The 13577-nt window shown below is 42.7% G+C and overlaps 1 protein-coding gene across 1 annotated transcript; it reads right to left on the bottom strand.

The window, feature by feature from the left end:
- Positions 1-6475: 6475 nt before the first annotated feature.
- On the bottom strand, positions 6476-13368 carry lrit3b (leucine-rich repeat, immunoglobulin-like and transmembrane domains 3b). The gene is made up of 6 exons (XM_070842998.1): positions 13032-13368; positions 9145-9519; positions 8965-9050; positions 7560-7853; positions 7409-7468; positions 6476-7264 (listed from the first exon to the last, which is right to left on the bottom strand). The coding sequence occupies exons 1-6, from the start codon at positions 13139-13141 to the stop codon at positions 6801-6803; spliced, it is 1389 nt and encodes a 462-aa protein (XP_070699099.1). The 5' UTR covers positions 13142-13368; the 3' UTR covers positions 6476-6800.
- Between the last annotated feature and the right edge of the window lie 209 nt (positions 13369-13577).

Genomic DNA, 13577 nt, shown 5'->3' with positions numbered 1-13577 from the left:
TAAATGTATGTCCAATACCAGTGTTTTCTAAATTCTCACCTCCAGAGCATGCCAGCTACGGTGTGGTTAAGGTACTGGAAGAAACTGTGAGGTGAGGAACTGTCCAATATGAACGTCATTCCAAGGTAATGGAGTTGATTTTCTCACACAGTACTAATGTCAGGTTGAACATGGTCAATGGTCTGTATCTGTACAGCTCCTCTCCAGTCATTTCAACCACTCAAAGCACTTTTCCATCACATCCTCATTCACCCATTCACACATCATTCATTCAGGAGGAGTCTAAGTTGGAGGAGACTATTCTTTCATACACACACACTGAAACTACGCTTCAGGAGCAAGTTGGGGTTCAGTGTCTCACCGAAGAACACTTCAACATGCTGACTTTGAGGAGCCTACTAGCCAAATGGTGATGAACATTAGTGCTGCCAACAGGAAAATCCCTTCTTACCTTAATGATTCCATGTTTTATCCTTTAGTGCCATCCTCAGGACAAACTTTACATTTTCAGCACCAACGATTTCACAGTTAGGTTAAAGTTAGTTTAAATTGCTAATTTGTCAATATATGAACCTTTGCTTAGGCGGATTTACAGTTCCAAAGCAGATTCATTGCAGTTGATTGGGTAATGGAGGTGAGGCAGGGGCTGCAAGGGGGCGAAGCAGGGAGATGAAGGAATGAACGTGGCTGGTGTATTAGGCGAAGTGGCGGACCAGTTAATGAACGTGGATGGAGAGAGAGCTGGCGACGCAGGCATGCAGATGGAGAGTGTTCCTGGTGGCACAGATTTAGAGCAGGTTAGTCAGAAGCAAGTAATCTGTGCTCTGACAGGCACAATTTATAGAGCAGCCGAGAGCAAGTGCTGCTAGAAGGGTTGAAACGACAAGTGGTAGATATACTGCAGGCTGATAAGATGACTGGTAGCAGGTGTAGGCCTGGGGACAGGTGAGGGGGCGGAGCTGCAGACTGGAGCCAGGAGAGTAACCCCGAAATCCCACCGGAGACAAACATATACATATAATATTTCTCAAAATAGAGCAATTTACTTAGATCTTTTAACAGCTGTTGGTTAACTGAATAAAACTTTGTGAATCTGATCCAATGTCTTAGCCGACAGACAGTGATGATCTTTCCCACTGATGGCAGGCTGAATTGATAGTTTTTCATGATGGAACCATTTAAGGGAAACATCCATTATATTATGTAAGAGTTTTTAAGATAAAATGTAAATAAAAATACTTGATAATTCTATATCATCTCTCATCGTGCAGATAACCGCCGGTAGAGACGACAATGCATTTCTTATAAATAAAAGAATGTCGTCCGCGAACAACGATATTCTATGCATCATGCCCCCCATCTAGAGCTAGAATCTTTTTCCTCTTTATGGGATGATTAATACCTTTAACATTATAGCTAATAACCCCTAAATCAGACATAAAGTATACTTCTTTCTTGTTTTTTTCCTTCCCCTAATTTCCCCTTTATTTAAAATAAATAGCTCTACTTCAGAAATTACCTCATGAACTTGTGTGGACTCAGCAGACATGTCAGGGATATAAGAACTTTGAACAAACACATTTGAATTAACCAAATAAACACACTTGACTTCCAAAAGCCCAGCTGGCTGTAGAAATGTGTTCACCAGCCCCTGTTGTATTATAGGCAGAGAGTTGTGACCTCTAACTCTCTCTGGGGAACATGCACAAAGTGCCAACCAAACCACAGACCACAGAAAAAAACAAATTCCCTGGTGAGGTTTTAGTCCCATCTTGGGTTTCATCATAAAACAAAGAAAATGGAGTTTTTCACTCCCTCCAACCCTTATTAACACTCACATATACTTATCACTTATATTCAGCGTGATTAGCCATTTCAAGTAAGGGATAAATAGAATGGCTCATAAACGTTCCATCTTTCTCTCTCGCTCACCTGCACCGCAATGCCCAACTTCTCTAAAGTCGGCAGAGCCTCGACCAGTGTTGGGAAAGTTTTCACTCCAGTCACCAAGGTAAGTCTCAGCTGCGCAGGGAGGCGACATCTGGCCTGGATCCCCTTCTCCTTCAGCTGCTTTATCACTCCACGCACCCGCGCCCTTTTCCTCTGTACCTCCGGAGAGTAATCTTGATCAAAGTATATGACTTTTCCTTGAAACTTGACTTGTTTCTGCACCCAGGCTTGTTGTAGCACCGCCTCTTTCACTGTGTAGTCCAGAAATCTCACAATAATAGAGCGCAGAGATGCGTTGTCGTCTGGTTTTAGCCCCAAAGATCTGTGTGCCCTCAATCTGTATGTTGATTTCCGGTGATAGCTGCGGCGTGGCTTTAATAAGTTGTTAAACAAAAGACCATGTCGTCTTTCTCACTTTCTTCAGGGACTTGATAGATTCTCAAATTGTTGTGGCGCATTCGGTTCTGCAGATTGTCAAACAGGTTAGTGAGGGCCGCCTCGCGTCTCACCAGGTGTCAGAGCACCCATTCATGTCGCTGGCTAGTGTCTTCAGCTGCACTGACTCTGGTCTCCGTCTCTTCGGCTCTCTGTTCCAGTTTCTCCATCCGTTGTTTTAGATCTGTTTCCGACATTTCCAGTCTAGATAACGAAGCTTTGGTGTTGGTAAATGACTCTTTATTTTCTTTCCTTAATTCTCTCAGCTCTCGAAGTATCTCTGCCACGTTCATTGCGCCCTCATTTCCACTCGCCATGATAGGGGTAATGTTAAATGGCAGCCCTTTTTTTTCCTTTTGCCTCTTCTTGGACTTTTTGCTGTTTTCCTGCATTTCATGTATCTCTGGACGTGCTCATGTCTTCCCTTAGGAGTTAACTTATCTCATTTACTTTCAGAATATTATATATTCTTACAAACAGCCAAACACCACCGAGTTTAGAAGGAGCCAACACTCCATGCGTGTATCTCAGAACATGGGGTCACCGGAAGTCAAACTTCTCATGTTTTGTCAGAAAAGCCTCAAGACCTTGATGATGTTCCACGGTGACAACTACCAGCCCTTGTCGAAAGGCTTTGCCGTGGCAGCGCGGTGAATTTCGACCCTTTGCCATGAAGATTTTGAAGTGCTGTAACTCGACTGTGCAAGGTCCTATCTTTACCAAATTGAATACATCTGATGACAGTCTGAGTGTCCATCCCAGCAGGTTAGCCACAGCCACTTCAAATTTGGTCAAAACATTCCCAAAACATGGATGATGCTAACTTATGAAGCTCTTGAGGTTTCGTCAAACACTGTCACCATGGCGACGCCTTGTTTGCCATGAAACAGGAATTCCTTGTAACTTCAGTGCACATTATCCAATCTGTTTCAAACTTCTCATGCTTAATAAGAGTCCCGGCCTGAAGACATCTACATGCCAATTAGCGACCACAGTCATTGCGCCACCCAGTGGCAACAGGAAGTATGACTTCTGTGGCAATCATCATTTGATTTGCATGACATTTTCATGGTGTTGTCAACACTTCATGGCACAATTCATAGGTCATGGCACCAAGAGACTTTTTTATAGGTCTCATCATGCTTCATATGTGTACTGAATTTTGTACATGTAGGTGAAATGTAGCCCAGGGGCTAATTCGCCGAAGTTTTGTAGAGTCATTTAGGCCCACCCAAACCTATGAACCAAATCAGATTACTCATTTTAGGCCTCCTGACATGTAAGCCAAATGTGGTGAGTCAACCATGATCAGCCCTTAATAGCGTAAAACATAGCATTTCCTGTCACCACAAGGTGGCGCTATGACTGTAAATAAATATTGACATGTAGACTTCTTCAGGGCACGAGTTTTATCAAACATGTCAAGTTTGGTGCTGATTGGATCATGTAGAGTCTAATTATTAACAACTTCCTGTTTCATGACGAGACAGTGAAATTTGACAGCTCGCCACGGGCACGCCGTTTCAGAGACTTTGAATAACTTCTACCAGCTGACCAAGTTTGAAGTGAATCGGTTCAACCCCCTTGGACTAGTTTGTTCATTTATTTATATATTTATTTTGTGTACTGAACGTAAAGAAGAGAAACTGAAGCTTAAGTATCGATCTCATCACGCAAGTATCGATCAATACCGATACCAATGTTGGTATCGATCAATCGATATTTTAGATAGACAGTACAACACTCGGGTTAAAGGCTGCAGAGAACTTCTCAGCAGAGGTGGTTTAAAATACTGGAGCAACACACGTTTACTGGGTAGAGAATAAAACTTAAAAGACAACAAGACACAATCATGGTCAGAAACATGCAGCTCCTCAGACCAAATGGAGTAAATATTTAAACCATGCGTAAAAACAAAGTCCAATGCATGACCCTTGTGTGTGGACCCAGGCATGTTGAACGAAGTTAAAAGACTCAGTTACACAAATGAATATTAAAATCTCCAACCATAATAACTAGCAGTAAAATCAGACATAAAGGAGCTATTAAAATGCAATTAAACAATAATAATAAGTTAAAATACAATAAAATGGATTTGACTGCCCAACCTTAGTCATCTGCACCTCAAATGAAGAGAAAACCCTAGTGGTCATTGTCTGATTAGGGAAATGGAACCTGAAGACCACAGCGAGTGCCCAAGGTCCTGGGAGTACTGATAAAAGAACAATCTGGCAGACAGTGTTCAAGGGGGCTGTCTTCCATGCTCAGAAACAGAAAATCCAGGCTTCTAGAAGAGAAGTAACTGCTAATATGACTTGTTTACAATGGAGCAGGCATTTATCAGTGCCATCCTGAGGGGCACAGGCTCTCGGTTTATAACTGCAGGGACCCGAGCTAAGGGATGCAGGTATCGACCGTCTGCGATGCACGCAGCAGAACGTCTCACTGGGGCAGAGACCCTGTTCGTAATAACAATTTTTGGCCAGCTCAGCTTGCTGACAAGCTACATCACACACCCCCACATGTACTAGTACACGTGTAATGGTGGGCGGGAGTGTGTGCAGCAGCCCCAGGAGTTTACCAGGATGTCCAGGACAGTGGCACCACGGAAGCAGTGTGTGACCACGTTGAATCACCAACTATTACTGTAGTCACAGCTGGGTTGTGAAATGGGAGTGTGACGTTGAGAGTGCTTACCCTTACGGGCAGTAGTCCATGTCCATGTCTTCTCCTGGCTCGGACTGGAGCTAAGCAGTGACTTGGGCTTAGCTCCCAGCTCGGTCCAGAGGTCAGCAGCCCGGGCAGCGGCAGCATCCCGACATGGGACAGTTTAGTCCAGTTCTCGATGGAAGTCGTCGATGTAGTGACAGCTTGTCCCACACTGACCAGGGAGTTCAGGATCCGTTCTTCATCACTAATTTGATACAAGGTGGATATTCTCGCTTCCAACTCAGATACTTTCTGAGCCAGATGGAGACACCTGGTGGTGGTCACTTGGTGAAGTGAAACGGTGGAAAAGCCTAAACATTAACATTAAACAAGCCTAAACATTAACTTAGCACAAAGTTAGGTTAACCTCAACGTCTTGTTAAAACGACTTGTTGGTCTACCGTGTGTCTCAGGTTTGCACAATTAACCTGAGAACAGGAGCACATCTTGAGATAGTTGTGGCAGGTTTAGGCCCTCGCCCCCCCTCCTCCTTGGCGTGGCTTCCGGTTCAGTATAGCCGGAAGAGAGAGAGACTCATGCAAAATAGAGCAGCTAAGCTATGCTAACCAGTCTACCTACACTCTTTACTTAACACAGAGACAGGCACATTCTCATTTTCTCATTTTACTCTCAAAAAGCAAGCAAGTAAACACATTTCCCAAAATGTTTAAGAGTTTCGTAAAGGGTGAACTCACCTCATAAATATGCAATCAAGAGACACTGATGGAAGCTGACACAACTAACAGTTGGAGGTTTCCAGCCAAGAGTATCCAGAAAAACTACTTTGGAGGTGTGTGCAGAATCTACAATTGGAATCTACGTTCCAAGTTCAAACATTGTTGGATGGTTTTGGTTGTCAGGGTCTTAATCAGCTGCACCCAACAAGTCCAAGGTGGTTTGCTGTTTAGGGGTCATTCAAATATATCTCGGAGCTTAATGTGATATGATGTTCTCTGTCATATGCAGTATTCAAAGCCACACTCTACTATATATCCTAATTTAGACGAGACGTGTGATAGATGTCATGGTGCTCCTGCAGACATGGCTCACTAGTCAGATGACCAGACAAGTAGTTTTTGACCATCTTTCCAAAGCAAATACATGTAATATGTGCATACTTGTTATAAAGTCCAGTGATGATGTCATGTTTCAGTAAGTTAACTATTGTATCTGCTGGTGCCACCTACTGGTCATGTTACATTTACATAGAAACTTACATAGAAAAACATTCATCAAAAAATCTCTTGCTCAGAGTCATGTAAAATAGATTGGCCAAACAGATCGTCCTCTTCTAAAGGAGCTGCGTGAAACCCCCATGTTAACAGTATGTCAGCTGTATGTATCAGTTGCATACACATAAAGTATGAGCAACTCATCCTTCCCTTTGTTCTGTGTTGCAACAACCATTCCCCTCTACATGTTTAGTGTCATTCAGTTTTCAGTTTTCATACACTGCTTATTTGGAAGCAAAATTCATAGATACAATCAAACTGAATGAACTGGACTGTTTCCTTTCAGAAACTAAGTCACATTACAGGCACTACATGCAAGTTCCTATGGCATACATTTTATTTTAACAAGCACACTAAATTTACAGGACAAATTGTATATTATTTTGCAGTGCATAACCTGGAACACATAGTTTTTGCTATCCCATCCCCTCATTGAAGTCTGTCAAGCAACTGACCGAGACCAGCTTCAGTGTTTCATACAAGCGTTTCTGACAACAGAGCGGTTGTAGAGTTTTCTAGGGGCTTGGACTTGATGGATGTCTGGGTATTTTTCTTTGCATCTGCTATGTTCGTTTTGTATGTTTTGTCTATAGCAAACGCTTTGGACACAAGATTAGAAGCAGTCTGGGTCTTGTTAATGAGAGGTGGTGGGATATTTTGGAATATCTGGTTTTCCTTCACTGCGGGGGTGTTGGTAGTAGCTGTAGACTGGTTTGGCTTCCTGTATTTTGATGATGATTTGGCTGGAGTCTTTTGGGATTTCCTCTTTGGAATACGAAATATTCTTGTGATGCCAGCCACCTTCAGTTTAATCTGGGCTTCAGATATTCCTGCCATGTTCCGTGCCTGGCAGCGATATTCACCAGCATCCTTGTATGATAATCCGTTCAGGCTGATTATCGACCAGCGAACCCCCACTCGAGGAGATTCCTGCATAACTTGAACATAAAAAAGGTGCCCAATCTTAGCTTTCAGCACACAATACCACTCTTTGCCCTGTACGTATAGCTTAGAGTATGTGAACATGAACCCTGTTCCCTATTTAACCTTTGTCCTAAAAGAGACAAGCTAGTGCCACTTACAACTGTCCAAATGCTTGGGTAGCTGTTCAGAGTTCTCCACGATGTCCTCTTGGCAACAATCTGTATAGAGAACCAAATCATCAACATGACTTGAGTGATGCTCAGTTAGTAACATCACTACATCACCTGAGAATGACCCTGGATTGCTAACCATTGTAGGCTGAAGTTTTGATCCAGGTCAGGGTTGGTGTTGGGTAGCCGGTGGCATCACAGCGGAGGATTATGTTGCTGCCCAGTGGAGAGATGACTCTGGTGGCTGCAGGCTGGACTGAGGGCCTCATACAGCGGGAGAGCTCAACCTGGGTCAGCAGCATCCCTGACTGACCCAGAGACCTGCTGCATATCAGTAGTTGGTCCATGAGAACTACGGGACTCCCCAGGGACAAGGACAAGGACATCAGCATGGAGATCTGGCAGTCACACAACCAGGGGTTGTCATGAAGACCTAGGTATCCAGGACAATTTGATTTGTTACATCATTGTCATGTTTGATAAGTGTGTATAAGGGGCTGTAATGGCAATCCCTAAAATCGGACAAAGAATAAAAACCATCCCTTAATTAAAAGTTAACATAATGCTTTCCCCCTTTTTTACTGGGAGATATATTGTATGTGTTTTACACCAATATTTGTATCAGGAAAGAGGTTTCACTTAGTTTCACATCTGTTATATGTTTAGCCTGTTTGTAGTACTTCTGTCAAAATGATGCGACAGACCCCTAGAAAGAGTTCAGTCCAGTCAGCCACAGCTAGAGTATGTTGTTGCCAGACTAGCGTATGTGGTTTCTTTGACATATATTATATTGGTGTTCAAGTTTGCTGTCTGTCGTAGTGTGGAATAATCTTGGAGTAAACTTGGTGTATTAACAACTATTCACGGTAAATTATCCTGGCTATTCAAATGAACACAAAAATCTTATGCCATATATATGACGTCATATATAGACTGAGTTTCTCTCAGCACCCTGACGGACGTCCAGTCCCTGAAGAGTTGATGTGAATGGTTTGTATAAAACGACTTTTTAATCATCTTTACAGGATTATGCTGCCTTCAAATGGAAGTTATGTGGGGGGGCTCTTTTGCACATGAGAAGTCATGTACATCATATGATGACAAATACAAACACTTAATGTTTTATCTAAAAAACTAAAAGACTGAACGTTTTCTGCATTTTAACAGAATATGGGAGGATCAAGAGTGGACCACAAAGGCAACTAAGTGCTGTTGTGCTTTGCCGTTTTTAAAAATGTCACCATTTGAATTGAAGAATGTTGTCACCTGTACTCTACTCTACTCGAAACCGACCATCTCCTACAAATACTGACTTACCAAGACCAGAATTCAAGAGTTCCATTTGATAATAGCATAACTGTGGTATAACAAGCTAGTCTCAAAGACTGGGTTCAGCATAATGTCACAAACATATACATACACATAAAGTAAAACAACAACTTTTACATCTGACATGAATAGGTAAACCAGTTCACTCTATAAGAAAAGCTTTAACACCATGGATGTTCACTAATGTGTCTCTACTGCTCTAAAACATATTGTACCTAAAATTCTTCTTTGAACTGGTCCTCCCTGTTGTCCTGGGAGAGGAAACCAGAGGTCCAGCATCTCAGCAGGTAATATAGTCAACCTGAGGAGAGAAAAGAGAGGAGGAGAGAGGAGGGAAGGAGGGAAGAATATATCTACTGAATGCTAAATGGTTCTGTTGTGGTATCTGGATGTACCTGTTGCTGGACAGGTCGAGGTAGGTGATGTTGGGGAGGAAGAGTGAAGCGTGCGCAGGAAGGCTAGACAAACGGTTGTTATGGAGACTCAGAGTCTGGAGGTGGGGCATATCCCTGAGCCCCTCCCAGGGAAAGGATGTCAAGAGGTTTCCATCCAGACGTAATTCTCGCAGGGCCTTCAGGTTGACAAAGCTGCTGGGGTGGATGGATGTGATGGAGTTGTAGGTCAGCCACAAGAACCGCAGCTCTGACAGGTTGTAGAAGGCTGCTCGGGGCACCCTGGAGATCCAGGTCTTCTCTAAACGCAATTTGACTGTGTCAGCTGGGACATTGATGGGAACAGCTGAGATTCCAGAGTCACTGCACTGCACCAACCTGCATGTTAGGGTTACAAATGCTTACAAATGAGCTGTGTTTATATGAATGAGTTCACAAGATGCAGGCATAAGCATGAATCAAAGAGTTACATTTAAAAGCTCAGTGAGGACCCTATTGTAATTCAAAGAATTATTCTGCCATGTTTTCCTGTTTTTGAGGGGCTTATGGTGCTCGAAAACTCATGAAACTTTGCAAGCATTTCTGAATCATTAAAGGCTCTCAGATTTTATGGGTTATGGACATGGGTGTAGCGAAATGCCTCTATAGCGCCACCTATTTTGGGATCACCGGTTGCGTTTGACCTACATGAACCAAATTTAGTAGGCATATCCATCTCTCCAAGACCTACAAAAACAGTCTGTGGGTGCGAAGACATAAAACCCAACTGGAAGTCGGCCATTTTGGAATCTTTTTTGGGCCTTTTGTAGGGGTCGTAAACGGTCAGACTAGTCCAAGGCCGTTTATCCAATCCACCTCAAACTTGGCCAGCCTGTAGTTGAGAACCTAATGATGAGAAGTTATCAAAGGTCTGTGCAGAACTCAAGCAGCGTGGACGTGGCAGGGCCTCGCATTTCGGTGTCTCCCCATGCTTTGATGTGAGTCCCGCCCTGAACAGATCTATATGACAATATTCACTGATACTGAGTGAGGAGGGCCTGGGTGCGGCAGCGCAGCGAATTTCGATCCTTTGCCATGGACAAACTGTTGTAACTCGACTCCACAAGGTCCTATCTTTACCAAATTCCACGTGCTTGATGACAGTCCAGGTCTGAACACATGTACACGCCAATTTTGAATCATAGTGATAGCACCACCTGGCGAGAGGAAGTGTTCTATTCTCGGACGTCTCCCTCCCAGCAGGTTAACCACAGCCACCTCAAATTTAGTCAAAACATTCCCAAGATTTTGATGATGCTATGTATGAAGCTTTTGAGTTTTCGTCTGTCGCTCGTCACTGTGGCAACGCCGTGTTCACCATGAAACAGGAAGCTGCTGTAAAATGGCCAGGCATGATTAAATCCTCCCCAAACTTGGCACACACATCAGGAGGCGTAAAATGAGTAATCGGATCTGGTTTATGGGTTTGAATGTGTCAAAACGGCTCTACAGCGCCTCCTACAATACTTCAACAAAGCAGCCTCCATACTATGTTTGACCTACATGTATGAAATTCACTGAGTATATAGAGCTTTTTGAGACCTAGAAAAGTCTTTTGGAGCCATATCATAAACCCAACAGGAAGACTGCCATTTTGAAATAAGTGTCAGAGTTTGGTGGATTTTTGGCCATGTGAAGGGGTAGTAAATTGTCAACTCCTCGAGGGGGTTAGTCAGATCCACCTCAAACTTGGTCAGTGTGTGGCCAACACCTTAATGATAAAAAGTTATCAGAGATCTTTGCAAAACTCAAGCGTCAAATTTCCCAAACAGGGAGTTGCTGTAGAATGGCCAGGCATGGTTGAACCTTCACCAATTGGCACACACATCCAGAGGCCTAAACTGCGCAATCTGATCTGGTTTATGGGTTTGGGTTTGTCAAAACAGCTCAATGGCGCTCCCTTCAAAATTTCAGTAAGATTCCATAGAAGCAGTCCCCGTGCTATGTTTGCCCAACATGTATGAAATTCACTGTGTATATGGCCCATGGCAAGACCTAAAAAATAGTCTCTTGGATCCATGTACTAAACTCAACAGAAAAAGCGTTGTTTTGAATTAAGTGTCTTAAAAGAGGCTCCATGCCTGTCTGAAATCCTCCAAGCAGATTAACTACACTGACTTCATTTATGGTTATTTTAACCTTTAAATCCTTCACAATGCTGCATTTTGAATCTTTTTTGTTTCAGTGTAACAGTGTGGTCGTGGGAGGTGAAATTATAAATCATATTCCTTATTATATTTATTCTGCACTTATTTCATGGGCCACCAGAGGACAGTGCTGGCTTTCTAATGGATGTAAACCTCTGTGGAAGAGCTGTCAGCCTCATGAATGCCCATTAAAGCACTCTTATGCCCTTTGTCTGCTGAGCCCCAATTTGCATTGTACAGTGTAATCTTCTCTATACTTGCTATTGATATTGTATAATTTAATAGTATCACACTATAAGAGAATTATAATGACACATTCTATGACTCTGTTCTGGCATCAGCCATTTTATATGGAGTGGTTGACTGGTTCAGCAGCATCACAGCTGTGGACAGGAAGAGACTGGACAAGTTCATCAAGAAGGCCAGCTCTGTCCTGGGTTTCCCCCTCGACCCAGTGGAGGTGGTGGGAGAGAGTAGGACGATGGCAAAGCTATCATCCATGAGACAGAACCAATCCCCCCCCCCATGAAGGACACACTGACAGCACTGGAGAGCTCCTTCAGCGACAGACTCCTCCACCCTCAGTGTGTGAAGGAGCGATATCACAGGTCCTTCCTTCCAGCAGCTGTCAGACTCTATCTTATCTTATCTCTTTAACCGACTCAATAATTCTTCCACACATCAAATGCTGGATAAGAGTCCAGGCTTAACAGACATCCACGTGCCCACATTGCTTCGTAATCACAGGAACAGCTACAGACAAAGGGACTCACGTGACAAAGACCATCTGATTGACGTGAAAATTACATGTAATACATTTAATGTTTCTTAAATGTGTTCTTCACTTGGAGCTTTATAAATCTTTATTTGACTGGTTAATGTATTAATTGACTAAATGCTTTTGAAGTCTAATTCTTCCTGTGGCTCTCTTTAGACTCCATACTTTTGCACCACATTATTACCACCAAATGCTCAAAACTAAATGAATTTTAAGAAATAATAATAATTATGATAAAAATGAACAATGTATTTGCTATGCATTTATATGTAAATTGTGAAACATTTCTTATGGCACCTTCCAGCCTTCATAAGTGAAGATGATGTCCAGCATGGAAAAATTGCTAATTGGAGTCATTAATGGAATCTTTTGCTTTTGGATAGGTTTTCTTCCTAAATCAACAGAATATGATGTGACATAACATTCTGCACTGTGTCCATGGTATAAGTTTGTCCTCAGGGCTTTCTGGCAGAGAGCCTTAAAGCATTAGGACATCAGGTGGTGTAGTATAAAGACTCCACGTAGAGAGGAGGCTGTGGTGGATGACAAAGGACCAGGAGATTAGAGTTTATGTCTTGAGTGAAGTCAGCGCTGACCTTTTATTTTTATAATTATTTGATTTATTATTTTCTTTTTTAAAAATATAATTTTCAGTTTTCAGTCACAGCTTGGTTAGGTTTAGGGAGTAAACGTATTTGGGTTTAGGTTTAGGCACCAAAACTAATTGCATAGGTGTAAGAAAACATCATGGTTTGAATGAAAATATTAAGTCAGCGTTGACTCTTGTGTTTTTTCTCATATTAGCACTACTGTGTTTCTTCAATAGTACAATGATTCTACAAATACAATGACTTATGTTCCTAGAGAGAGAAATCACTTGCACACAGAAACACACAGACATGAGAATGAAGTCAGCCTCACTCGACCTGAGCTCCGCTGTTCCACTGTTCCCATACGAGCAGGCACATAAAGCTGGACAGGAGTGGACCGCCAACAAAGTGGACTGCAAGATGTGAACGATGGCGAGCAGATACATCCTTTATCAGACAGACCCTGTGCACAGACGAGCCCCGTGTGTCTCCATATTCCCAGTCCTCTCCAGTCTGAGGTTGCGTCCAAAGAGCAGAGTTAAACTGAATCCCAGATTAGCTGGGATTACGCTGCTCACAAACACCATGTAATCCCACGCTTCACTGTCAGAAAAACAAATCACAACATCAGGGCCAGGCCGAGCCTTTTGGGCAGTGAGGTTAGTTTCACCCCACCACCCATCCTATGAAGGATGTTATATCGCGCATTATACGTCCCACAAAAATGGTACTGTTAACCTTCGTCTCAGTGTTTACTATTATTTGAAGTATTGCTGAAAGTTAACAGTCATGTTAACATTAGGAATGCAACACTAGTAATGACGTAGTGAAGTACAGCCCTGGGAAAAGTATATAGATTCTTTACTTAAGACAAAAAAGCAA

Source organism: Pempheris klunzingeri, chromosome 13, assembly GCF_042242105.1.
Source record: "Pempheris klunzingeri isolate RE-2024b chromosome 13, fPemKlu1.hap1, whole genome shotgun sequence".
Taxonomy (NCBI): domain Eukaryota; kingdom Metazoa; phylum Chordata; class Actinopteri; order Acropomatiformes; family Pempheridae; genus Pempheris; species Pempheris klunzingeri.
This window is presented reverse-complemented; position numbering and strand designations above follow the sequence as displayed.